General features: G+C 39.3%; 1 protein-coding gene across 1 annotated transcript in view; it reads left to right on the forward strand.

Annotated features, from left to right (window-relative positions):
* Positions 1-27,805, forward strand: part of C7 (complement C7) — a 70,684-nt gene that overhangs the window by 29,359 nt on the left and 13,520 nt on the right. Inside the window, exons 8-15 of the mRNA XM_055601016.1 lie at positions 1,056-1,299; positions 7,518-7,631; positions 14,792-14,958; positions 17,026-17,254; positions 18,216-18,387; positions 21,843-21,930; positions 24,160-24,292; positions 26,453-26,644. Of these exons, the coding sequence (XP_055456991.1) occupies positions 1,056-1,299; positions 7,518-7,631; positions 14,792-14,958; positions 17,026-17,254; positions 18,216-18,387; positions 21,843-21,930; positions 24,160-24,292; positions 26,453-26,644 (1,339 nt within the window). The remainder of the gene's footprint in view (positions 1-1,055; positions 1,300-7,517; positions 7,632-14,791; positions 14,959-17,025; positions 17,255-18,215; positions 18,388-21,842; positions 21,931-24,159; positions 24,293-26,452; positions 26,645-27,805) is intronic.

Below are 27,805 nucleotides of genomic sequence, written 5' to 3' on the forward strand. Positions count from 1 at the left end.
TTCCTTCCTTCCTTCCTTCCTTCCTTCCTTCCTTCCTTCCTTCCTTCTTTCCTTCCTTCCTTTCCTTTCTTTTTTGAGGCAGGGCTTCATGTAGTCCATTTTGGCCTTAAACTCTAGATTCTTTGCCTCTAGAGTTCTGGGTTTACAGGCACTATCATGCCTGACTGACTTTTGAAGTTAGTTTGCCTAATCATGGAAAGGTGGTATAAGCAAAACTGATTTTATCTGTTTTATCACTAAGAAGTTGGCTATGGGAATATGAGTTCATATTTTTACTATCTCTGTAGTACGCTGTTTACATTGTAGGGATTTAGTGCAAGTCTGCTTTGAATATTATTAAAAGGTGATTAGGAAATGTTGCAAAAACCCCATCAAATAAATAGCTTAACCTGCAAACATCCCAGTATGAGAGATAAGTAATATAGTCTCCTTGCCTGTAAGCTATGGTCAAAATGTGACTCTAACATGTATTACTTTGAACACTTATTTCAAGACTAGTTTAGATGAGCATTGCTCACATATTATCCTTAACTTGGCTCCCGAATCCTTCAGGTTACTTCATGAAGGTGTGCCCAGGAGAGAACTCATTATATCTTTTATTTAATATTGTATATTTTCTTTTTGAAGGTCGACCCAGTCCTGCTGGTAATGGTTGCTCTTAAAGCAATTGAATATGATGGCTAAGAAATTTTCCCCAACATAATATTTTTATTGTTTAGGAATTTCATACTGATCACACTCGATTCTCATTTCTCCCAGATCCACCCTCCCATCCTCAAGTCTCACTCTTCCCCTCCAAAAAAAGCTTCACCAAGTCTAATTTGTGTTATACCGGTCAGAGAATAGTCAAACTCCCAGTGACCAGCCCCTTAAAGAGACCTGAGTTTGAGTTCCTCCCTACTCCACTGCCAGAAGCCATCACCTGTAATTATTTATTAAGAAAAATGAAACTGGAGAGTTGGAATTGGCAGCTGATCAGGATGATGGCTAGGAAACTGTTTTCCTGTCTTTTACCTTCCACCTGAAACTCCTTTTACTCTTTCTTTTCCCTGCAGAGTTATCAATTGTTTGTTGTTCAGAACAGCGTTGAAGTGGCCCAGTTCATTAATAATAATCCTGAGTTTTTACAACTTGCTGAGCCATTCTGGAAGGAACTCTCCCATCTTCCCGCTGTGTATGACTACAGTGCCTACCGACGGTTAATTGACCAGTATGGGACACATTATCTGCATTCCGGATCCTTAGGAGGAGAATACAGAGTTCTGTTTTATATGGATTCAGAAAATAACAAACATAGTGGTATAGTATTAAAAATGTTATCTAAAAGCATTTGAGGGGTTTTAATGGGAGAATATATGTGGTTAACTTAAACTTTTAAGCTTTAAAATTCGATAGATTCCAAAATTGCAGGAATCTTTTATACTGTACTTAAATTCTCATATGATTTAAGAAATGTCTGCCTACTCTTTTGAATAATATCAAGTTAAACCATTACCATTATCACTTGTCTCTAGGGAATGTTAGGTTTTTATAATACTTTAAAATCTTTCCTATTTCTCAGATTAAAAAGTACTTCTTTTTTAAAAGTAAATGTTTGAATTACCATACAAAGCAATGGTTTTGTTACAGATCTTCATACATATTTTGTTCTTGTTTATCCCTTCATCCAAGATATTTTCTTTGCACCCAACATCCCTCTTGCTTATCTCTTTCCATCTCCTATTGTCCTTTTGTGTCACATATATTCTAATACTTCTCTGCCCTGAGATTTCTTCTCTCATCTCTAATCTTCCCTTCTTTTCTTTCTACTCTCCCCACATTTAAATCTAGGTTCCACATATGAATAAAACCATCTTTCCAATTTTAGCTTATTTCACTTAACAGAATGATTTCCAGTTTCTTCAATTTTTCTGTAAATGTCATAATTACATTAGTTTTTCTTTCTAGCATAATACAAATTCCATTGTGCTTGTGTACATTTTCTTTACCCATTCATCTATTTTTTTTGTTTGTCTGCACTTTATTGAACTACTTTTTCTTTCACAAGTTTTCACATTTTTTTTTAAATTTTATTTTTTTCTTATCAGTTACATTTTATTAACTTTGTATCCCAGCCGTGTCCCGCTCCCTCATTCCCTCCCAATCCCACCCTCCCTCCCTCATCTCCACCCTGCCCCTTTCCAAGTCCACTGATAGGGGGGACCTCCTCCCCATTTATCCAATCCTGTTTTATCAGGTATCTTCAGGACTGGCTGAGAAGCCCTCCTCTGTGGCCTAACAGGACTGCTCCTCCCTTGGGGGGTGGGGAGGTCAAAGAGCCAGTCATTGAGCTCCTGTTAGAAATAGTCCTTGTTCCCCTCACTATGGGAAACTAAATGGTTACTGAGCTACCACAGGCTACATCTGAGCAGAGGTTCTAGGTTATATCCATACATGGTCCTTGGTTGAATGTCAGTCTCAGAAAAGACCCTGTGCCCAGATATATTTGGTCCTTGTGGAGCTCCTATCCTTTCCCCATCATACTAACTCCGCTTCTTTCATATGATTCCCTGTACTCTGCCGAAGGTTTGGTCATGAGTCTTTGTATCTGCTTTGAAAACACTGCTAGTTAGAGTCTTTCAGATGTGCTCAGTAGACTCCTGTCATACGTTCAATGCACATCCCATCTGTCTTTCTAAATGAGGATTGATCATCTTACCCCATGTTCACTCTCTTGATTATCTTTTTTAGGTGTATAGATTTCATTATGTTTATCATATCTTATAGGTCTATATAAGTGAGTATATATCATGTTTATCTTTCTCCTTCTGGGATATTTCACTCAGAATGATCTTTTCTAGATCCCACCATTTGCCTGCAAATTTCATGATTTCCTCGTTTTTGATTGCTGAGTAGTATTCCATTGTGTAAAAATACCACAATTTCTGTACCCATTCCTCCATTGATGGACATCTGGGTTGTTTCTAGGTTCTGGCTATTACAAATAAAAGCTGCTATAAACATGGTTGAGCAAGTATCCCTTTTGTGTACTTGAGCAAAGTTTGGGTATATTCTTAGCAGTGGTATAGCTGGGTCTTGAGGAAGCAGTATTCCTAATTGTCTTAGAAAGCGCCAGATTGATTTCCAGAGTGGTTGTACCAGTTTACATTCCCACCAGCAGTGGAGGAGGGTTCCCCTTTCTCCACAACCTCTCCAGCATGTATTGTCACTTGAGTTTTTGATCTTGGCCATTCTGATGGGTGTAAGGTGAAATCTCAGGGTTGTTTTGATTTGCATTTCCCTGATGGCTAATGAGGATGAGCATTTCTTTAAGTGTTTCTCTGCCATTCGATATTCCTCTGTCGAGAATTCTCTATTTAGCTCTGTTCCCCATTTTTTAATTGGATTACTTGGTTTGCCGCTTTTCAGCTTCTTTAGTTCTTTGTATATACTGGATATTAGTCTTCTGTCAGATAAAGAGTTAGTGAAGATCCTTTCCCAATCTGTAGGCAGTCGTTTTGTTTTGATGACGGTGTCCTTTGCTTTACAGAAGCTTTTCAGTTTCATGGGGTCCCATTTAGTGATTGTTGCTCTTAGAGCCTGTGCTGTTGGTGTTCTGTTCCCCACTTTTTCTTCTAACAGATTTAGAGTATCTGGTTTTATGTTGAGGTCTTTGATCTACTTGGACTTTAGTTTTGTGCAGGGTGATAAATATGGATCCATTTTCATTTTTCTGCATGTGGACATCCAGTTGGACCAGCACCATTTGTTGAAGATGCTGTCTTTTTTCCATTGAATGGATTTGGCTTCTTTGTCAAAAATCGAGTATTCATAGGTGTGTGGGTTTATTTCTGGGTTCTATGTGGTTCCATTGATCCTCCTTTCTGTTTTTATGCCAATACCATGCAGTTTTTATTACTATTGCTCTCTAGTACAACTTGAGATTGGGGATGGAGATACCTCCAGATGATCTGTTGTTGTACAGGATTGTTTTGGAGATTCTGGGTGTTTTGTTTCTCCATATGAAGCTGAGAATCTTTTTTTCAAGGTCTGTAAAGAATTGAGTTGGTATTTTGATGGGAATTGCATTGAATCTGTAGATTGCTTTTGGCAGGATGGCCATTTTCACAATGTTAATCCTACCAATCCATGAGCACGGGAGATCTTTCCATCTTCTGAGATCTTCTTCAATTTCTTTCTTCAGAGACTTGAAGTATTTCTCAAACAGGTCTTTCACTTGCTTGGTTAGTGTCACCCCAAGGTACTTTATGTTATTAGTGGCTATTGTGAAAGGTGTTGTTTCCCTAATTTCTTTCTCGGCCCTTTTGTCTTTGCTATACAGGAGGGCTTCTGATTTTTTTGAGTTGATTTTATATCCTGCCTCTTTGCTGAAGGTGTTTATCAGCTGGAGGAGTTCTCTGGTTGAATTTTTGGGGTCGCTCATGTATACTATCATATCATCTGCAAATAGTGACACTTTGACCTCTTCCTTTCCGATTTGTATCCCCTTGATCTCCTTTAGTTGTCTTATTGCTCCGGCTAGGACTTCAAGTACTATGTTGAAGAGGTATGGAGAGAGTGGGCAGCCTTGCCCATTCATGTATTGATGAGCATCTAGTCTCATTCCATATTCTTTTATCATGTTGTGAACAATGCTACAATAAACATGCATGTGTCCCTTAGTATAGTGACATAGAGTCAGTCCTTAGGATATAGGAGTACCGGAAGTGGCAGAGTCATGTATGTTAGATAGCTCCATACCGATTTCCTTTGTGGTTATACCAGTTTACATTCCCAACAGTAATGGACAGGGTTTTTTTTTTCTCTCTTATGTTCTCCAGAATTTGTTGTCAAGATTAAAAAATATTTCTTACGGAAGATTAAATGAGGAATTTACTGATAATCTTTTTTTCCCACTAGCGATTGAATTGTAGGACCTCATGCATGGTGAACATGTGCTCTACTGCTCTGCTATATACTTAGCCTTGTGTTTGTTTTGCTTTTAAAATTGCGTTTTAGACTTAACTTGCTCAGCCTGGCCTTGAACTCATTCTAGCCCAGGCTGTCTTGAACTTGTGATCTTCTTTCGTCAGCCCCCTCAGTAGCTGGGATTACAGCTTTGTGCCACTAGGGCATGTTTAGGAAAAAAAAGTGTCCTAAAGCAGTTCCCTGTTAGCTTTTTGTTCTTTACCATTTGCAATTCTTTAAAAGAAATCGTCCTTGAAAATCAACATTTGGTGGATACCTTCCTCAGGACAGGTGAATTGCATTTATACCCACAATCCTCACTTGCATCTCATAAGGTGGGCACTATGACCCATTTTCCTCAGATTAAAAACTGAAACTTGTTATAATGATACTCTTGGAGGTCACATAGATTGTAAGGAAAGGATCTGAAGCCAGAATGAACTGCTGTCACAACTAGCCTAGCCTTCCCCCTGGGCTGTGAAGGGGAACTGATTTTTGTTAGAAAATGAACCTGCCACTGAAATTCTTGCTTTGGGGATTCCAGCTTGAAAGGAGGGCCCACCCGGTCTGTTCAGCGTTCCTTCTCTCCAGAGACTTTTCTGTCTGCCTAACTAATGTTTCAGGTTACACCGTTCGTTTCCCCTTGGGCAGCTGCCCACACTTCTTCCTTCATTCCAATTCATCTCTTCAAGGTCTTTTGCTTGAGAGATGATCCTGTTCTACTCTTGAAGTCAAATAAGACTTTTTTACACAGGATTCAAGGAGAGCTTGTAGCCTTTCCTTATGCGGTAACTGTAATTTTTTCTTTGCTTCCACTGTACCTTTTCAGTTTCCTATCTGCTATATTTAAGTAGTTTCACTTCTAAATCAGAATTTTAGAACTACATTGAGATTCTACCTTCCTCTAGTCAGAGCAGCAATAGTTAACTAAATAGTAAGGGCTATTGAGGGCACAGAGAAAATGAACCCTTAAACACTGATGAAAGGAATATACATTTTCCCAACAACTGTGGAAATAAGTATTGAAAACCTGAAAACAGACCTACCATATGGTCCATCTATACCACTCCTGGATATGTAAACAAAACACTCTAAGGCAGTACACTGTAGAGACTTTCACTATTGACAACAATAATTATGTTCACAGTAACCAAAATATGAAATCAGCCTTGATATCCATCAATAGACAGACAGATTCTTGATTAGTCAGGACTTTTGGGCTTTAGTACCTTAGCTCAATGATTAGATAGAGTCTGCTGTCAAGCCTTTACTCTCTTGGAGCTGACTCTTGACCTAGTCTACCAGGACATAGAGACAATTTTATTTTCTTTAGGCTTGTTTCCCCAACCAAACTGCCAACAAAGGAAGGCCATCTTACTCCTAATTGCTATCTTTAGTGACCACAGATACTGACAGAGCGGCTGAGTTAGCTGGACCAGGAGTTTAGGAACTAACATGTATAGACTCACAATTCAGCTTTTAGAATCTCAGTGAGTGGGAAGCCATCATACTCCTGTGTTTATCTACTTGTTTTATTGTGAAGGGACTGACTGTGCATGGGTAAGAGATGCCTCTCTTTGAAGTATTCAAATTCTGCTTCCTCTACTCACTTATGTGAACATTATTTGGGACTCCCTGCCCCTCACCTGCCTCTCTTCAGCCAAAGCTAATAGGAGAAAAATAACAAAATCCAAATATCCTTTTTATTTCTGAACTTTGCATTAGAGGGCACTTGAAACTGCATATTTTGTTATTATTTTTAAATTTATTTTTTCATTTATTACATTTTATTTACTTTGTATCGCAGCTATAGCCCCCTTCCTCATTCCCTCCCCTCCCAATCCCACCCTCCCTCTCTCTTCTCCTCCTATAGCCCTCCCCAAGTCCACTGATAGGGGAGGCCCTCCTCCCCTTACATATGACCCTAGTCTATCAGGTCTCATCAGGATTGGCTCCATTGTCTTCCTCTGTGGCCTGGTAAGGCTACCAACCCCCATCAGGGGAAGGTGATCAAAGAGCCAGGGACTGAGTTCATATTAGAGATAGCCCCTGTTCCCTTTACTAGAAAACCCACTTGGGGACTGAGTTGCCATGGGCTACATCTGTGCAGGGGTTCTAGGTTATCTCCATGCATGGTCCTTGGTTAGAGTATCAGTCTCAGAAAAGACCCCTGTGCCCAGATTTTTTAGTTCTGTTGCTTTCCTTGTGGAGCTCCTGTTCCCTCCAGGTCTTTTTTATCTCCCCTTCTTTCATAAGATTCCCTGCACTATGCCCAAAGTTTGCTTATGAGTCTCAGCATCTGCTTTAATACCGTGCTAGGTAGAGTCCTTCAGAGGCCTTCTGTTGTAGGCTGCTGTCCTATTTCCTGTTTTCTTCCTCTTCTGATGTCAATCCTGTCTGTCCTTCTGAATGAGGATTGAGCATTTTACCCACTCTTTTGTTATTCTTTAGCAAATGGCCACAACAGCTGGAAACTACTTGTAATCACCACTTCCACACATGGCTACACCCCAGTGAAGGTCTCTAATGAACACAGAAGCTAAACACTTGACTTTTGCATTTCTTCCCAGGTTCTGGGTCAGCCCAGGAGAAGGCATGTTCTTCTTCAGATTTTCGGCTTTATTTTTATGTGTCAGCAGATCGGAGATGCAAGGAACTGGAGAATGCTTTGAAATCAACTTCAGGTAAATGAGAAACTTCCAATTTGCTTTACTGGCTTAGTTTTGATCATTTTTATGATTAATTAAGTTTTTAATTTTTAGCAGGTATTTTGCTTAAAAAATTTTAGTCGGTTATTTTTATGTCTTGCTTTATTTTCATTGTTGTACTATTTTACTTTTTGGAGATAGCTCCTCACTGTTACTATGTAGACTTGATCCTTCTGTTACTAGAAAATTAGGGGGCCCCCATGTTGGGCATTATATGGTAGAAGGAAAATTAGGGCCTCCTTAGATTCCTAATATTGCTCATTAAAGAAATTTAAAATGGACTTATTAGAAAATTTGTGAACAAAATGTTATTAGAAAACAACAGGGAAGTCAGGCTGTAAATCACCAGGAGGGTTTATGGAGAAGAGGAAGAGAGAAAGCGATGCCTTTTGAACACGCTCAGCCATGGAGCTACATGCTAGAGAGTGTGTGGCTGAATCGTTTTAGAGAAAGAGTGAGAAAGCACCAAAATGCCAGTGGAAACATGCTTAGAAGTTGGCCAGGATCAGAAACAAAAACTTAGAAAAGAAGAAAAAAAGAACAGCTATGCCTTTTGGTGTTAGGATGAAAGAAAACAGACATAGCAGAGCTGTATGGGAGAGGCTCTGTAAGAGACTGCACCAAAGACAAGGTTTCTGTGAAGCTAAAGTCATCATCTCACCAGGATAACTATTCCTCCGATCTCTTTAGCATGCCCTAGAGTGAATCAGCCTTCCCGAGGGGTGGACTCTTGGCCAGGTGATTGACAGGCCCAGCTGAATTAATTCTTAATGGAAGACACAATAGTATGTATTGTTCTAATCTTGGGAGCGGATGGGATCCCATCTGGCCTAACCTGTGCAGCTTCTGTGTATGTGCCACATCTGAGAGTTCCTATGATACCAATCCTGTTGCTTCTGGAAGACGTTGTTTCCTTGCAGTTATCCATCTCTGCTGGCTCTTACTGTCTTTCCTCCTCTTCCTCATAGATACCTGAGCCTTGAGGGGAGGAGTTTTATAAAGACATCCCACATATGACAGAGTCCTCCAAAGTCTGTTATTCTCTGCACATTGTCTCTGTGTTAATTCCCACCTACTGAAAGAAGGAGCTTCTCTGATATGGGTTGAGCATTGTCTGTTCTGTGTGTTTATCAGTTTGTCATTAGGAGTAATTTCATTGCTATGTTCTTTAAGAATGATAATAATAGTAGATTTTCCTTTAGGCCAATGACCTGTCTAGTTTCAGTTTCTTGGCCATTTTAGCGGTGTTAGGTATGAGTTCCATCTCATAGGGTGGGCCTTAAATCCAACCAAAAAGTGGTTGCTTATTTCTATAACCATTGAACCACTAATGCACCAGAATATCTTGCTTGTAATTCACTGTTGTAGGTCCCGAGGTTTGTAGCTGGGTGATATTGATGATTACCTTTCTCTTTCAGGAGTGTATTATTCATTCTACTGCAATGAATAATAGTCATTAGGAGTTAGATTTCTAGTTAGGCATTAGTTAAACTTCTCTGTGCCTGTAACATAAGTGTTGTACTCAGCAATAGGAGAGCAACCAATAGCCTTGGTAATTGCTTGTGATGTTTGGAGGGTTTCAATGGGGTCCCTTTGGCCAATAATACATCAAGATGGAACTCATTCCTGGAACTGGAGGTGTTATTTGGTGGCATAAAATGTCTAGTTGGGGCATTCTATTTCCTAATATTTCATGATTCTATTTATATTCCTTTTAAATACACGTGTATTTTAGGAAGCTTAAGATAGTAGATTTTCATGTTTTTTCAAATGGCTTTTAGTGTTATTTGTCCCCATGTTCTGCCCCCTCTATCTCATTCTCCTCCCTGATTAATTATTTTATTCTAGTTTCCCCTTTATTTCTCCATAATATTATATTCTATTTCTCTTTCCTTGGGAGACCCTTTTCTCTCTTACAGTCTGTAACTAGATGCCTAATTTCTGTGGTTATTTGGGTTGTAGCACACAAATCAAATGCTTAAAAGCTAACATCCACATGTAAGAGAAAACATGCAGGATTTGTCTTTTGGGGTCTAAGTTACCTTACTCAGGATAATTTTTCTAGTTCTATCCATTTACTGGTAAATGTATTTTTTCTAAACAGCTGAATAATATTTTATTATGTCATAATATACATTATATAAATGTATCACATTTTCATTATCCATTCATCAGTTGATGAACATCTAGGTTGTTTTCAATTTCTGGCTATTATGAATAGAGCAGCAATAGACATGGTAACCAAGACTTCCTATAGGAAGATGTAGAGTCCTTTGGGTATATGCCTAAGAGTGAGATAGCTGATCTTGAGGTAGATCTATTCTCAGTTTCCTTAGGAACTCTCACACTGATTTTGAGAGTGGCTGTAAAAGTTTATTCTTCCATAAGCAATGGGTGACTGTTTATCATCAGGAGAAAAAGCTGTTGTTTTTCATTGCTGTTGGTTTTTTAAAATATTTTTGTTGGTCTTGGTCACTTTGTTAAGATAAAAATCTCAACGTAGTTTTAATTTTTATTTCCCTGATGGCTAAAGAAGCTGAACATTTCTTAGTTTCTCAGCCATTTATGTTTCATTTGTTGAGAATTCTCTGTTTAGTTCTGTACTCCATTGTTAAGTTGGGTTGCTTTTTGATGTTAATTTTAAAAGTTCTTTATATTATTTGCTTATTAGCATCTATCATATGCATAAATAGTAAAGCTCTTTTCCCATACACCAGGCTACCTCTTTGTCTGAATGATGGTGTCCTTTACTATAAGAAACTTTTGTTTTATCAGTTCCCATTTATTAATTTTTTTATCATAACCAAATTTTTAAAGAAACTGAAATTTCCATTACCATTGATCCTTTAATTTTTTACATTTAAATTTTTTTCTTTCCAATTCCTTTATTCTTTTTTATTTTTAATTATACTTTATTTACTTTGTATCCCCCCCCCCAGTTCCCCCCTCCCTCTTCCCCTCCCAATCCCTCCCTTCCTCCCCCTTCTTCACACACTCCTCTCCCCAAGTCCACTGGTAGGGAAGGGTTTCTTTTTCTTCATTTTGATCCTAATCTGTTAGGTCTCATCAGGAGTGGCTGCATTGTCTTCCTCTATGGCCTCAGGGGAGGTGATCAAAGAGCAGGCCAATCAGTTCATGTCAGAAGCAGTCCCTGTTCCCATTACTATGGAACCCACTCGGACACTGAACTGCCATGGGCTACATCTGTGCAGGGGTTCTAGGTTACCTCCATGCATGGTACTTGGTTGGAGTATGAGTCTCAGCAAAGAGGATGGACACCAGAAAAAGAAGAAGAAAACAGGAAACAAGTTAGGAGCCTCCCACAGAAGGCCTCTGAAAGGCTCTGCTCTGCAGACTATCAAAGCAGATGTTGAGACTTATGGCCAAACTTTGGGCAGAATGCAGGGAATCCTATGAAAGAAGTGGGAAATAATAGTAAGAGCTGGAGAGGACAGGAGGTCCACAAGGAGAGCAACAGAACCAAAAAATTTGAGCACAGGGGCCATTTATTTATTTTTAATCTTAGTACCTGTGCTAATAGTTTTCTGTTCAGTAAGTCTTTTACTATGCCAATAATTTCAAAGCTATTTCCTATTTCCTTTTATACCACATTCAGGTTATCTGTTCTTAGTTGAGGTCTCTGGTCCATCTGAGTTTTGTTTGGGATGATAAGTGTGGATCTATCTGCATTCTTCTATATACAGCCATTCCATTTTAGTCATCATCATTTGTTGAAAATTTTGTCTTTTCTCTCATGTGTATTTTTGGCTTCTTCGTAAAAAAAAAAAGATATCTGTATGTGTGTGTAATTATGTCCAGGTTTTTAATTCAATCACATTGATCAAAGTATTAGTTTTCATGTAATACCATTCTATTTTTATTATTATAGCTCTGTAATACAACTTGAAATCTGAGATAGCTATACCTCCTGCAGTTCTTTTATTTTTCAGGATTTTGTATGTGTGTGTGTGTTTTCATATGAAGTAGAAGATTGTTGGAATTTATTCAGGATTGTATTGAATCTGTGGAGTGCTATTGATAGAATGGCCATTCTCACAATGTTATTCCTTCTACTCCATGAAAATGGGAGCTCTTCCTATCTTCTGGTGTCTTTTTTCAGTTGTTTTCTTTGAAAAGTTTTTATTATATGGGTTGTTAACTTGTTTGCTTAGAGTTAGAATTATCCCAAGATAGTTATTTTTCTGAGGCTCTGGTAAAAGTTAACATTTCCCTAATTTTTTTCTCAGTCTATTTGTCTTTTGTATATAGGAGAGTTACTGATTTTTTTTCTGTGTGTGTGTGTGTGTGTGTGTGTGTGTGTGTGTTAGTTTTGTATCCTACTGTTGATAGTGTTATTCAGATATAGGCACGGTGTTAAGGAACTAGAATTTGATTCTGGTAACTATTGGCCACCACTAAAAGGCTTAATGCAGGAGTAATTAAGTGAAGGTTTACATAGGGATAGTTGTAGAGAAGGAGGCAGAATGGAGTACAAATGACTCCTTAAAGTGAGAAAGAGAAGAGGAAAGTAAAAGAGTGAGAAGTCAACAGTGAAGAGCTAGAAAGAAGTCAAGGTAGACAAGAGCAGAAAAAAGCATCCATTGGCTGTAGAGACTAAAGCTTATTTTCTATAAATGGGAATGCATTCTGTCACGTGGGAGGAATGTGCCTTCTGTAATGTGATGGATTTGGCAGTATTGGAGTTTATATCTTATTAGGGATGAGGGTAGAAATAGGAATGAAAGCTGACCTAGGCTGCTCTAATGTTCAGTGAGGAAGGAGGGATCCTTGAGTGAGGTCCTAGATACCAAGAACGTGGTAGTGACAAGGACAAAAAAAAATATTTAGACCAAGGAAATGGATATGGCTAAAGAACAGTTTTTTCCCCATTAAAACAATTAATTAAAGTATAATTAAATCATCTTCCCTTTCCTTTCCTCCTCCCAATTCCTCCCATGTTACCTCCCTGTAGCCCCCCCCTTCCCCATCAGCTCCCTCTGAATGAAGTGGAAGAGTAGCTCTCTGGATGCAGAGGTGCGGAGGGGAGCTGTGGGAAGATGCTGACCTCAGGTGTCCACTGTGCTGGCAACAGAAAGCTACTCACTGACTTTCGTTTGCATTTAGTAAACACATAGCACTTGCTTTCTGCCAGAACACTTTTAAGTGGTTTACAAAAGCTAAGCATGTGCTCCTCTAATCTATGAAATACTTAGAATTCATATCCCCCTGTTACACACAGGCACACTGAGTTACAAAACCAAGACCACAGCCAGGAAGAACTAGACATGAGATGTAAATGCATGGAGTTGGACTCTGTTGCAATTCTTGCCATGTTTTCTCAGGGTCATGAATTAGCCAGAGCAGAAGGTTTCTGGGATCTGGATGCAGAGCACATACACTTAAAGATGGCACCAAATTTGTAAAGCCTGCTCATCTTAACCTGGTGTGTCCATAAGACAATGAGTCCCAGTCTTTCATGCTCACCAGGATCACCTTAGACAGTCTCTTACAGGTCTTGCTTGAGCTCAGACCTGCAGGCACCCCAGCTGTTGGTGATTCAGTAGCTCAAGGCTTGGACTTGTGAGATATTGCTCTAAAAAGGCTACCATTTGCATATCAAACCAGAATTAACAATGAAAATGAGGAGGCACCCAGGTAATTTATTAAAAATACCAGGCTTTCATAATTTCTCATTATAAAAGTAGAGTGTGTTCATTTGACAAAATTGCAAAATTTGGACAGTTATAAGAAAAGAAGTAGAAATCACTCAAAATGTGATCTGTAAGATTAGAAATGTCTAGTCATGACCTTTGTAAGAACCAATAATAAGTGGAGATAAAAATACGTCTGCCATTATGAGGCACATCAATGGAAATAGGAATTCAATTAGCATTCAAACTTTTCAGAACACTTTTCATGTTTTAGGTAATGTATTCCTGTTAATTAATAGCTTTTAAAAACCTGTTAATATGCTAGACCCTGGGCTATTTTTTTTTCTCCAGTATTTTATCGCAAAGAATTTCATATATAAAAAAATATAGAGAACTCAGTAGTTACGTAGATACTGATACATAACAGTTATTATTTTGACATTTTGCCACACATATACATAAAATATTTACAATACAGCAGATTATTTAGCAGCATCAATGACCATGTATTTAAAATGCTTCTGTTATTTATGGAATTACTTGAAAGAAGTGTCACCTTCATGATACTTCATCCTTTAATATATGTAAGCTTCTTCTAATGATATTCTTTTGCAAAGCATGTCTCATATTTTTAATGGACTAAGACATTTAAAACTAGCAGCAATTTTATAATATCCTCTATCTCAGTCCATAGCTACCTTCTTCCTCCTCTTATTCGCCTTTTTCTTCCTCTTTTTCCTCCTCCTCCTCCACCGCCACCACCACCTCCATCACCATCACCCTCATCATCATCATTTAGATAAGGTCCCATGTATCCCAGGGAGGCCTTCAACTTGTTTTGTAGTAGAGGATGGCCTTGAAATTCTGATCCTCTCTACCTCCTAAGTGAATGCTGAGTTTACAGGCCTGTAAACTAGTTTTATGTAGTGCTGGTGTGAGCTCAGAGTTTCCCAAGGGTTAGCAAATGCTCTACCCATTAAATGAATCCCCAGTCACCTGCCTTTCTCTTCAGTCTTATTTTTATGTCCCCCGAGAGTCACAGCGCAATCAAGAGAAAAATGTAGAGATTTGCCATATACTTCCTGCCCTCAAACCTCACATACTAGCCACACCTCCTATAGTGGAGCCACTGTTAAAACTGATGAATCTACCTAGACATATATTTTCACAGAATATTAATTGACATTAGGGTTTTCTCTTGGTGCTGTATGTTTTATGGCCTTAAGTATGTTAGAAGGATAATAACCACAGTTGTGTTTTATAGAATGGTTTAAATTCTCTGAAAATCCTCTGCATTTTTCTTGTCCATCATTCTATTGTCTTTAGGTTTTGCTTTTCTCAAGATGTCATACAGTTTGACGGAGTTTTTTTTTTTTTTTTTTAACACACTTGACAGACTTTGTACTTTTACCTTGTTAATTTCACTATATTTGCACATGCTGACTTATGCTGACTTATTTCATTTGTATCCTCCTTCCTGTGAAGGAGACCAGAGAAGGGTGCTTCGAGGAGACCCTTTTGTCAGAGGTGGAGCTTCTAGCTTTGTATCTGGCCTTAGTTACCTGGAGCTGGATAATCCCACTGGAAACAAAGAGCGGTATACTTCCTGGGCCAACTCTGTAACCAGCCTTCCCCAAGTCATAAAACAAAAGGTATGTGATGCTCTGTGTGCAGCAGTGAGGACCAGTCATGTTTATTTGTGTTGGGGAAATGAGATTACATCAAGGTGATTAAATAGAATTGGCTGCAATTAGCATTCCTTGCATCCCAATTATGCTTTATATAGTAAAGTGAATGCATACATGATAATAAGAAACAGAGGATGTGGTTTGTTTGTAGATCAGCAGTAAAGCTTAAATATCCTGCAAATCCCAGGACAAATTAATGAGGAAATTTGTATTTTAATTTTTGCACTAAGTATGATTTTATTTTCTTTTAAAAATTTACGTTCTTTGGTTTATCAGTGCATATATGTGGCTCACTCGTGCCATCACATGCTTGGAGAGACCCATAGACAATTTTGTGGAGTCAGTTCTCTTCTTCCACCTTTGTGTGGGTTTTGAAGACTGAACTCAGGTTACTAGGCTTGTGAGGCAAGTGCCGCTATCTGGCAAGTCATCTTGCCTGCCCCTTGATCATATTTTCTCTGGTTTCTAATCCAGAGGGGGTCACAGATTTTACAAGAGGAATGCATATAGATTCTTGTGCTGTTACATCTGTCAGTCAGATCGCTTTTCTTCCTGAGCCCAATTACAGTAGCACCAAATGACAGGCAGAGCCGAGGATGTTTTATCACAAAAACAAGTTTTAGTTTATAACACATTATATGTATTCCAAAGAGCAGCAACAACAAAATAAAAAACAAGAAAAGAATCTCCCCTTTACCTCCTCCCCAAACCCCAACCCGAATGAATTATGCAGACAGTGTACAACAAGGAACAAAGATCATCCTGGAAACTGGGGTTAGGGCTTTAACACTCAAAATCAGCTGTGACGCTGATTTAAGGAAGGCGGCCTTGAGAACAATGGAAGCGAGTCTTTTTACACGTTAAATGATTAAGAAATGCACCGTTCCTATGGTGAATGCGGCACATTGTCTCGAAAATCCTGAAGCTCCCGGGTGCTGGGAATGTTGCAGTGGTTTAGATCACAGAAGGGGGAACAATCGAACCTGGCGGACAGTTTACCAGACGAGTGGGTGTGGCCTATGGTACAGGAGATTAACAAACAGGGACATCTGAGCTTTTTTGTGCATGTACATCATGGGTGTTCTTGAGTGGTGAGGTTCTGTGGTAGCTCACTCTGTGAATCTTGTGGAATCAGCTGCACATGGGAAAATGTAAAATTTGCAAAAATGGTCATGTTGTTTTCTAACATGTCAGCCTCAGTAGAGAAAATCCACATTTTCTGAAGAAACGTTTTGGTAGAACTGATTGTATGACCTATTCTCTTTATGTTAGTCAGTATCCCAGACAATGTCGAATTTAAGCAATTAAGAGAGGTATACACACGTGACATAATAATAACAAAAAAGACCTCCAAGCACCCCTAACACCCTGCCCCTGTTTACCTCAAATAAGGCAGACAGCATTTCCAGGAACGCTCCCAGGGAGTAACCCCTTTTAGTTTTCAGAATGGGCCATTTTCACTCTCCCATATATTCTTTAGCAATAAAGCAAAGCACACAATCTCTTGCTGTGCCTGATTTATAAATTAAACTCCATCCCAGGGAGCTAGAGAGGTGACTTGTCAGTTAGGCGTTCTTGCTGCTCATCTGGAGGACCCCATTTTGGTTCCTGCCCCTCATGTTGGCAGGCATTACAATTGCCTGTAATTATTTCCAACTCCAAGGGATCTGGCATCCTCTTCTTGCTTCTGTGGGCACCTGCCCACATGTGACATTTTTTCACAGGCGCGCACACACACACACACACACACACACACACATACAAACATACACACACACACACACACACACATGCACACAGAGAGAGAGAGAGAAAGAGAGGGAGAGCAAGAGAGAAGAGAGAGCTTTAGGTACATATGAAAAGGAAAAAACAGCCTATGTAGGAATGGGTTCTATTCTTGCTTTGGGAACTGGATCAGCAGTCTTAACGAAAGCAATAGTGGCTTTTGTTTCAGTGTGGTGTGTGTGCATACAATAAGGAACGAGCTCTCACCTAAAGCTCTGAGCACCCACCATTGTTTTTCCTTTGTAGCTGATGCCACTGTATGAGCTGGTCAAGGAAGTGCCCTGTGCCTCTGTGAAAAAACTGTACCTGAAGAGGGCTCTTGAGGAGTACCTGGATGAATTTGATCCCTGCCATTGCCGGCCTTGCCAGAACGGTGGCCTCGCTCTTGTTGTTGGGACACAGTGCCAGTGTTACTGCAAACCGTACACATTTGGCATGGCATGTGAGCAAGGAGTCCTTGTTGGCGATCAAGCAGGTCAGTATAATAGGTTTTCACTTGTCACGAGGGATACTTTGGAAATGGAATTCTTCTTGGCGCTTGGCATGCACTGCTGGTGTTTGAAGAAGTGAAGTTGTGTTTGAATTCAGAATCTCTCTCTGCTTTTCACCTCCACATTGTAGCTTTTAAGGCTAAGGTCTCTTGCTGTTTCCCTTCTTACTCATCTAAATTAAAGACACCATTCTGGTTTTGACTATTTCCTATTAGAACAGAATTATCTTTAAAACATCTCCCATCTTTTCACAAATGTCTCAATAAGGTTTTTGTTTTAACATAGCTCTATGGGAGCTTGTATCTCTTGCCTAGCCTTTGTGACAGCGAGCTCTTTGGAACATCTATGCTATTTTGTATTATGTACCATTAGTCAATAGTTTTTCAATAGACACATGGATTTTCAATTATCTGTTAAAATGGAAGCATCCTTTGCTAGTAAGTATTGGAGTAAAAGTGGGAAGGGAAATGTCCTCCTCCCTTCACTTTGGTCATTGTCTGGAGAAGAAAATACATGATATGGTGTAAGTGAAAGTACTTTGATCTTCAAAATAATTAGCACACTTAAGATATTACAAGAATATTTCTACAGCAGGATGGATATGGATACAGTGAGTAGAGCCATTCTAGATGCTGCAACCAACCAACCAACCAACCAACCAACCAACCAACCAACCAACCAACCCACCAACCCACCAACCCCAGAAAACGCCAGAATAACAATGGAACAAGAAGTTTGAATGCCTTGTCCAAGGTTGTGAACTAATAAACCACCACAGCTGGATTTAGATCCAGCCACTGTAGGTCCTGCAATATGCCCTTTCTCAACCACACATCTCCCCTCCTTTTTTCCCAGCCCCTGCAGGGAACACATTAGCAGGAAGCACAGCATTGAGCTCTGGAGTCTTGCTGTCCAGAAGTCAAGAGCCTCTTTCTTATATTACAGGAGGGGTTGATGGAGGTTGGAGTTGTTGGTCCTCCTGGAGCCCCTGTGCTCAAGGGAAGAAATCAAGGAGTCGAGAATGCAACAATCCCCTTCCTAGTGCAGGTGGGAAGGCCTGTATTGGAGAAACAACTGAAAGCAGGCAATGTGAAGACCAGGACTTGGAGAACTTGCGGTAACGGAGAACAGACCTTTTAGTAGTTACATGGAGAATGACTACTGGGCAATGGACATAATTTGATGATTGCTGTTCTTGGATGACTAGATGTTAAGTGATGATTTTTATCAATGTCTGCTTTGCCCCTTAGCACTGGAGTGAGTGAAGGAAGGAGGCCTGTCACGACCAGTAATACTGGCTGTGAATTCCAGGTTTTCTAGACACCAGGGATATACAGGGCTAGTAACTGGGAGAAGGCCAGTGAGTTGCTCCCTACTTGCTGTGTAGCCTTGAGTAAGTCACTTGATATACCTTTAAAATCAGAATAATTGTTGTAGGCAAACTGATAATAAAATATAAGAGTTAAGTCATGTAAAAGTGATTGACCAAGCATGTAAAAGTGGCTGGCATAGGCCAATGGGAACTTTCAATGAACGTGATAATTTTCAGATATACCAGTGCCTCCTGCTGACTTGTTCTCTGGGTTATACACAAAGCCAAACACTTCAGATGGATATTGTTTTGCTAGAATGATCTGGTAGAAATCTGACCCTAACTTTATATTGGGAAGGATCATGCAAAAGCACTCTCAGCTTTGTTGACTCATTTGTGCCCCTGTGTCAGAATTCTTTTTAAATATTTATTTATTCACATATTTGAGACAAGGTCTCATGTAGCATGGGGCTGTCCTCAAACTCACTATGTGATTGACTGAGGATGAACTTGGACCTGAATCTTCTTGCCTCTGTTTCCCAAGTGCTGGGATTACAAGCCTGTGTCACAGTACCCTGCAAGCATGAATTCAATTTTATTAGAGTTTACAAGAAACATTCCTGGGGTGAGTGAGCTATAAATCTCATCAGCTTCCCAGAGGAGAAAAATAGAAGAGTGAGGTGGGTAGGAGAAAAAAAAAAGAAAGAAGAGAAAAACCATGTTGGTATAGAGATCAGACATACGACACACTAGCAGTCACATGGTAGAAAGGGGAGCTTTAGGGAACAACTAAGATAGTGCCAAATGTGGGGGAAATCTAGAGTTAGGGAAAGCACGCTTAGCTAGAGCAGAGAGGGAAAGGAAAAACTATATTTTCCTGAGTAATTAACGTCCACAGACGTGTGAAGCAGTATGCTTATGCTCCGTAAGAGACTACACTAGGCGACTGGAGATCAGGCAAGGCAAAGTACAGTATTTCATTAAATAAATAGTTATTCTGCCTATCTCTCTAACATAGCTTAAGGAGAACCTGTCTGCTTTGGGAGGGTCCCTTAGCCAAGAGACTGGTCTGGCTTAAGAAGAATTTTAGGTCTCCACAGAGGTTCTATTCTTTTGACCAGAAGGAGTTTTTTTTTCTCTTAAAATTATTTCCCAATTTTAATTATGTGTATGAATATGAAAGTGACCATGTCCAAGAAGGTTAGAAGCTAAAGTTTCTTCTGGAGCTAGAATTACAGGCAGTTATAAGCCATCTGACTTAGGGAGTGGGATCAGAACTCTGGGCCTTTGCAAGATCAGTAAGCACACAACCACAGAACCATCTTTTCAGTCCCGGAAGGATTTTTTTTTCTCATTGGGACGTTATTGCTGCTCTAACATTTCTCTCTGTAGAAAGGTGACTCTAAAATCATGTAGGACAGACCATGCGTGAGAGGCCGAAATGCTTCTGGAATTTCCAGCCCCTGGTAAAGATGAGACTGCCAAAGAGATGCAAGGTCATTTTTGGCTGTTAGTCAAAAGGCAAAGATAGAAAGAAAGAAAGAAAGAAAGAAAGAAAGAAAGAAAGAAAGAGAAAGAAAGATAGGAAGGAAGGAAGGAAGAAAGAAAGAAAGAAAGAGAGAAAGAAAGAAAAGAAGAAGCAGCAAATGAAACAACACAATCACCACCCTCCTTCCCCCCAAAAAGCTAATTTTTTTCTTTCTTTCTTTTTTTTTTTGGTGGGTCTTTTGAGCCAATTTTACCTCCTCTTCTCATCATTTCTCTATTGGGAGAGGTCATCCTATTTGCCCTTTTTGAATTGGGGTGATGACAGATCTGGGTTTTCACAGCTGAATGGTGACATCGTGTGTGGCATTTGGCAGTACGTTTTCCAGAGGACCTATTTAAAGGACTCCAAAAGTGCAGTTGTTGGTCCATCTATGCCATATTCCAGAGTTCAGAAACTAGACAAAAAATTCTAGTAAGATAACTTGGAGGTCATGTGAGTTAAGGAAAGAAACAAATTGCTTGGGTAAGTGATGGGTAAGTCCTGCCTTGATCCCAGGACTTTCATGCCATGTAAAACAACAATAACTAGTATCTCCTCACTGAGGGAGCCAATGGACATACGGGTTAGTATGGGGAAAGAATGCACAAGTATCCTTAAGAGGATGAGTGTGTGCAAGCGGGTCTCTGCCCAAGGGGACCAATTTCCTACAGAATTAAGCCTGTTTAATGGAGTGATAACAAACCTCTCTCTATAAAGACAGAAAGAGAGAGAGAGGGGGAGAGAGAGAGGGGAAACATGGAAGTGATCTCCTCCTTCTCTCTCTCTCTCTCTCTTTTTTGTTGCACAAAGGATTATCCTCCTGATCAGCGTAAACAAGAATACTTTATTACTTCACATTTCTGGTTTCTTTGGGGGTATTGCAAAAGATAAGGAACTTAGCCAAGAAGGAACTGTCATAGCCTGTTTGTGTTTTTCTTGTTCAGTTTTACTTGCCAGAGTGGACCTGTAGTATGTTGACCACAGGAGCACTATGGACAATCCCTGTTTAATGATGATGTCTCCTAACACTATCATTATTATAAGCTCCTGCTGGGATGCTCATGCTTATGGTAAATTTTCAGGAATAGCGTTGGTGATGTGACATTAAGGATCTCTGCTCCTGGGCTGGAGAGATGGCTCAGTGGTTAAGAGTACTGTCTGCTCATCCAAAGGAACCAGGTTCAATTCCCACCAACCACATGGCAGTTCACAACTGTCTATAACTCCTATTCCAGGGAATCCAACCCCCTCACACATGCAGACAAAAGACCAATGTACATAAAGTAAAAGTAAATATTTTTACTTTAGACATCGTATACTTTTAGACATCATATACTTTTATTGAATAGAATTAATTTTGTGATAAAAGGATTTCAGAACCCAACAGCAGGAGACACAGTGATATCTGAGACAGATGAAATCTAGAAGACATTATCTAAAGACTTTCATTTTTCTTCCTACTTGCTTTTCATACTACTGGTTTTGTAGATACTTAGATCATCTTTTGATAGATTGGGTTATGCTTAAGGTATTTAAAAAACATGTGGTCACATATTTGGTTCTAAGAATGATAAACATATATATTTATGTTCTCTTACTCTCTACTTGTATCCCTTCAGATGTAAAGGGAAAGTATATAGTAATAATAATATAATATAATAGTATAATATAAATCAACTAAGCTATGGAAACCAATCACATTAATTTCCATTTGTTTCTGTTTTTTTTCCAGATTGCTCGAGCCACATTGCTTTGATTTGTCTTTGGCTCCAAAAGGATTCTGCCCATCACCCCCTGCCTTAAAAGATGGATTTGTTCAAGTTGGTTGTGAAAACCTATCTTCCTCCTTTATAAACATTCCACCTTCTATCTCTTTACTTGGCCATTACCTAGCTCCTTCTCCATGGTGAAATAGTGCTAAAATATTTTATATGTGCATTTTAACTTCAGTAGTGAGGATTTCATTTGTGGCATCCCCCTCCCCACCGCTGCCTTAAGGTGATTCAAATTTTGTAAAAGGTAGTATTCCTTCTATGGTCTTGCCACTTGATGAGTTAGAGGGCCATTCAGCATTTCCAATGTTACTGTTAAGTGTGAATGTATAGGCAAGCTTTTAAGACTAGAGAATTTTTAAATTCTTTTTATTGAAAAAGGCTTTTCTTAAAACAATTTTTATCATGGAAGGAGAATTTTTATTTACCCCAAGAGTCATTTTTAACCGCTGTCTGATGAGATAGACTTTATGATACTTTTACCAACTTTCATGGTCATAAAAGAACACTGGCCTATTTCCATTGGTTGTTCTAGTGACCTCACTTGGCATTGCGGTAATCTTAATTACTTCTGTTACCAGTTTTTTTTTTTTTTCAATGCTTTGACTCCAGAGCTCAATGACATCTCTTTGTGACTCACATAAGAGACATGTCTTCATAAGGGTGTTCTCAATGCTGCCAGCTTTATCTTCTTCATGAGGAATTTTGGTTCTTAAATTCCAGACTTTTAAGCTCACAATAATGAGAGTTTGCCTAAGTTTCTGCAAATGTAGACACTGTTGACAAAGCAAGGAGGCAGAGGCAGAAGAATATAAAGCAGAGAATGGCAGAATGTTCTACACTCTTGCCATGATCTACGGGGCTTCTGAATGAAGCATGTTTAGAGAACATATAATGCAAACACACATACCTTAGTAATCCATGAAGCTCTCTTGTCCTTTTAAGAGCCAACATTTAAAAAAAACTGTTTCAGAATGTCTACATAGATCATTCAGGGAACTTCAAAACAGAGACTGTTGCTTGACTCTCATCCTCCAGCCTTTTCTGATTCAATAGGTTGGGAATGGAGCCTGTAAACCTTTTTTAATTGCTATAGAAATGTCTCTTTTTTTGTATAAAAATGTTTGAATGGTATTGAGTTAAGTTTCCTCATCATGAAGTCCCTCTTGCAAAGCAGAAGGGCTAGGGACTACAGTCAAACACTGATAAGTGCCTTTCCCATTGTTTCCTTAATAGGAATTATAGGCTTCTATAAAGGAGGCAAACTGAGCCTGGAATAGCATGTCTGACAATGATAATGAAGCACCAGGAAATCAGGTTCTATCTTCTAGAGTACAGCTATGTGAGAGTCCACTTCCACACCAGGCCCCATGCCTGTATTTCTCCAGTATTTCCCTGTGTGTGGGGAACAGAGAACCAGAAAGTAAGGAGAGAAAGCAAGGATCCCTAAATGAGGCTAACCACACTCTTTTAGTCTGGAATTTTACGTTCCTTACTTTATTATGACAACTCACCTCCTCATATTACAGGCTAACAAAGTATCTAATCCATTCACTGCAGTGTTTCCAGAACTAGAGTGGAGAGGGGAAGAAGATCAATATCATGCCCTTTAGAGGTTACTGGTGGGCCAGGTGTGGCGGCAGATGTGCATAATCTAGGCAGAGCTGGAGGTGTGAGGAGTCTGGGTTTGAGGCCGCCTAAGACTTGATAGTGAATTCCAGTTAGCCTGAGATCCACAGTGAAATCCTGTCTTTAAAAGCAGAGCAAGTGACCAGATGGTACAATGTCATCAATGAGACTTTCATGAAGATACCGAGAAGATACACATATTTCTGTTATGCTGACATTTATTAGATAACATTGCCGAGGAACAGAATATTCTTCTTTAACATGAAGAATGGATAGACAAAACTACCTCCAATTCTGATGCAAACTGCCTTTTAGTGCATGTGTAAGGAAAGGAAATTACTAGAATGGTGTTCACGAAAGTGATTTTAACAAAATGCTTAGTACAGCACTTGGCATTTTGGGAACAATCAATTCATCATAATATGATGGCATTAGGGCTGTGTTTCAATCGGTGGAGGTACTAGTGTTGTTAAATAGACCCATGCAGGACAAAATGTTTTATATTGTGTTTCTAAATCAATTGTTTGAATATAAGTTGACTTATGTTTAAGGTTAATTATGATTTTCAGGCCAAATAAAACCAAAGAAACATTTTGTTGATGAGAAACAGGACAACTCAAACTATCTCCATCTTTTGTCTTTGTTTAGGGTGAAGGTACAGTGTTTCCTGTTGGGAAAAACATACTATATGCTTGCAATGAAGGGTATTCTCTTATTGGAGATCCCGTTGCCAGATGTGGAGAAGATTTACAGTGGCTTGTTGGAGAAATGCATTGTCAGAGTGAGTGGTCTCAGTTGTACTATATATCCTAAGATGACAGAGTGACAGAGAAGAAAATGAATGAGGATAAATAGTTGCCCATGTTAACCCAATACCACGGAAAAAATCATCACCAGCCTTAGTTAATCTCCTTTTCCTGAAAAGCTGTTAGGAGCCTGTATTAGTTATTTTTCTCTCTACTGTGACAAAACAAAACAAAACAATACAAAACAAAACAAAACAAGACAAAAACATGTCAAAATAACTTAAGGAAAAAAAAAGACTTCCGCTGGCTCATAGTTCGCAGGGAAAGTTTAGACCATCATGGTGAGGAAGCCTTTGGGAAGGGAGATTGGCAGCAGTTCACACAGCATCCACAGTGAGAAACCAGAGAGAGATGGAAGTTGGTGTTCGCGTCACTGTATATGATACTTGATAGTCTTTGCTCCACTGTTCTTGTTAAATATTTCTATTGATTTATCTTTCACTCATGCATTTTCTGTGTAACTGTGGTATAGTCTTTTAAGAATTTTAATGAACTGTTAATATATTTGTTTGTTATAAATATTTTCCAATGTTTTGTAGAAAATTTTTATCTTGTCATTTATTTATTTATTTATTTATTGGACACAGAAATCTCACCCAAGAGCCCAAACTGTCATGGAATTTACATGATCATAACTACTGGCAATCCTCTTGCCTTAGCCTCAGCTGCTGAGATAGCAGGGACAAGATCCATAGCTGGCACCATTTAAAACTTTTAACAAACTAATTGCAGCTTTTTCAAGGCCTGTAACCGTTAATTTTATTATCTGCATCTCTTATGGGTTTGTTTCTGCTGTATTTTTAGTGGTCAAACTTTGGTCATTCTCTTGTTTTTGAATGTTAAACTGGCTAAATGCTACTCTATACATGAAAAAACTTTAAGAACAATTTGAGGCTGTGATGATATCTTTAGAGAAGACACATTTTCTATTGGTGAACAGTGAGGCTGATTTATCTCTGGTTAACCTTTATTTCAATGGTGTCTGGCCAGTAAGTGATTCTGTTGAACAGTATGGACTTCCTACCTGGAGATCTCCTTTTGTGACAGAGGTGGAGCCCTGGATTTGATCCCTTATCCTGTGTCTCTCCTGTGAGCTCAACCTCTGTTTTGCAGTTCTCACCTCAGTTTGTACTTCACTATGCTTTTATTTTTATTTTACTTTTTCAAATTTACAAGTACTTCATGTGGAAAAACATGCTACCTTAGATTTCTCTTCTGTCTAGAATCTTTGGCCCTTAAAACTGCTCTCTTTTGATAGCTCTCTGATTCTCAGAAACATTTTTCTTTTAGTCCGGTGCAGCTTTCCTATCTGCCTTGGTAGGAGAGAGGCTGCAGATGTATCGTGCCAGAAACAAATTCAATGCTAGATTATTACGGCACAATATGGGACCTGCACTAAGCTTTTCTCCATCAGATACAACATATTTGGCAAAATTTAGGCACTTAGTAATTGGTAAATATTGCATTTGATAAAGAGTGCTGAAACACAGCAATGTTATATAGCAGTGTCTAAAATCTATGAGCTACATTGCTAAGATTTTAGTTTTCAATCATGATTTCTGACCTGTTCTTCATATATATATATATTGCTGTTTTATTTTTAAATAGATTTGAACTAATGAATACCATTAAGGGAAAGGCTGGGATGGGAAAATCCTGAACACCGAACACTTTTATGACTGCAAGGTGAAAGGTGGTGCTTTAAATTTTTAGATGGTGACATATCTAATTAGAGCTAATGATATGCAAATGAATAAAGCTCTTGGGAAAATTTTGGTGGGACATCACCTCACTGCAGAGATAAGTGGCAGCTGTGAGGTCTGATTTTAGCAGCAGGCTGGGCTTTGGGACCTTTTGTAGGCTTGTTCATTTCAGGTTGTCACATTGCTTTGAGGGCAGGGGAAGGAGGTGACAGCTGTTTTGTCTTCAGTCACTCATTGGTCAATTACATGCCAGACATCATGGAGCGCACCTTTTGGAGCACGCTATGAGCAGACTCTCTTTTTCCCCTGCTTGTCCTGTGACATGAAAAGGCAGAACAAGTATATAAGCACAACATAAGGCTGTTTTTTTAAAAGGTTGTTTAGGAAAAGGAAAGCAGTGACTGTTTGCATTCTGTTCTCTTTTATCTTCAGAAATTGCCTGTTTTCTGCCTGTGCTGATGAATGGCATGCAGAGTCACCCCCAGAAACCTTTTTACATGGTTGGGGAGAAGGTGACCCTTTCCTGTGCGGGTGGCATGTCCTTAGAAGGTCCTTCAACATTCCTTTGTGGCTCCAGCCTTAAATGGAGTCCTGAGCTGAAGAACGCCCAGTGTGTGCAGAAAGGTGAGTAGGTTCCTTGTCTCTTCAATGCCATCTGTGCTCAGACAGGTGAGAGTGCTTTTGGTGACCTTCATGGCACTGCACCCCAGTGCATCATTCTCTCCATCTGGCTCCCTAGGAGAATGAGGTCACTGGTCCACATCTATTCATGTGGCACAATAGACTCATGGAGTGTAAGACAGGAACTCTGAACTTCACTTCTCCATACGAAAGAATGGTTTTATAGTTGTTAGGGTGCCAAGAAAAGGAAGACTTTTTGAAAGCTGATACTTGTTTTTCTTCTGGTTTCCTGAATTCAGAGTTAAGGCGACAATTTATTTAAAAATTTAAATGCTTTATTTCTGGACTCTCAGAGAGTTTATTGATATTAAAATGAAGATTTATTAAGTATATTTAACACTGCAAAGTAGACATCATTCAAAGAAAAGTCTTGTGGTTTCTGAAGCTTCTCTTTGTAAGGGTAAGTGAGAATTAAGTTTTCAGGAAGAAACAAAAGAGAATTTAAAGGAACCCAAGAGCTGGAGAATGCTTTAATGCCAAAGAGGTGACATCTCCAGTTTTGGCCACCCTGCGATCAGGGCACAGGACAGAGTCACTCAATGACCAGAGGTCAAGAAATGCAGGACCTAGACTTTAGTGTGAGGTTTTTGTAGCCCAGGATGGGAAGAACATGGGAGGCTTGTTAGGGGAAGAACAGGGAAGCCAGCCATTTTCCTTCTGCAACCACTAGTTCTTGTGGTTGGAGTCAGCTGTCTTTCCTCTGTGTTCCCCAAATAGCTGCTTCCTGGGACTTTGAGCTCAGTTTCAGGTTCGGCAGGTGTGTGTGGGATTTATGTGTGGGTCTTCTTTTGCTCTTGGTAGTGGAAATCCAGCAATCTAAAGTTCTAAGCACTCGTCACATTAGAACATTCCTTTAAGAACCTAAAATAAACTGGGTGTGGTGATCCATGTTTTTAATCTCAGTACTCAGAGGCCAGTGGATCTCTGTGAGCTTGAGGCCAGCCTGGTCTACATACTGAGTTCCAGGACAGTCAGAGTGATGTACAGAGATCCTGTCTCAACAAACAAACAAAAACACCTAAGACAGAAAAAATACTTTAGGAAGACAAATTATGTATTTTCAGAGGTTTTTAAATGGGCTAATTTGTTTTAAAAAACATATTT

The sequence above is a fragment of the Psammomys obesus genome, unplaced genomic scaffold (assembly GCF_907164565.1).
Source record: "Psammomys obesus unplaced genomic scaffold, mPsaObe1.curated_primary_1811, whole genome shotgun sequence".
Lineage (NCBI taxonomy): Eukaryota > Metazoa > Chordata > Mammalia > Rodentia > Muridae > Psammomys > Psammomys obesus.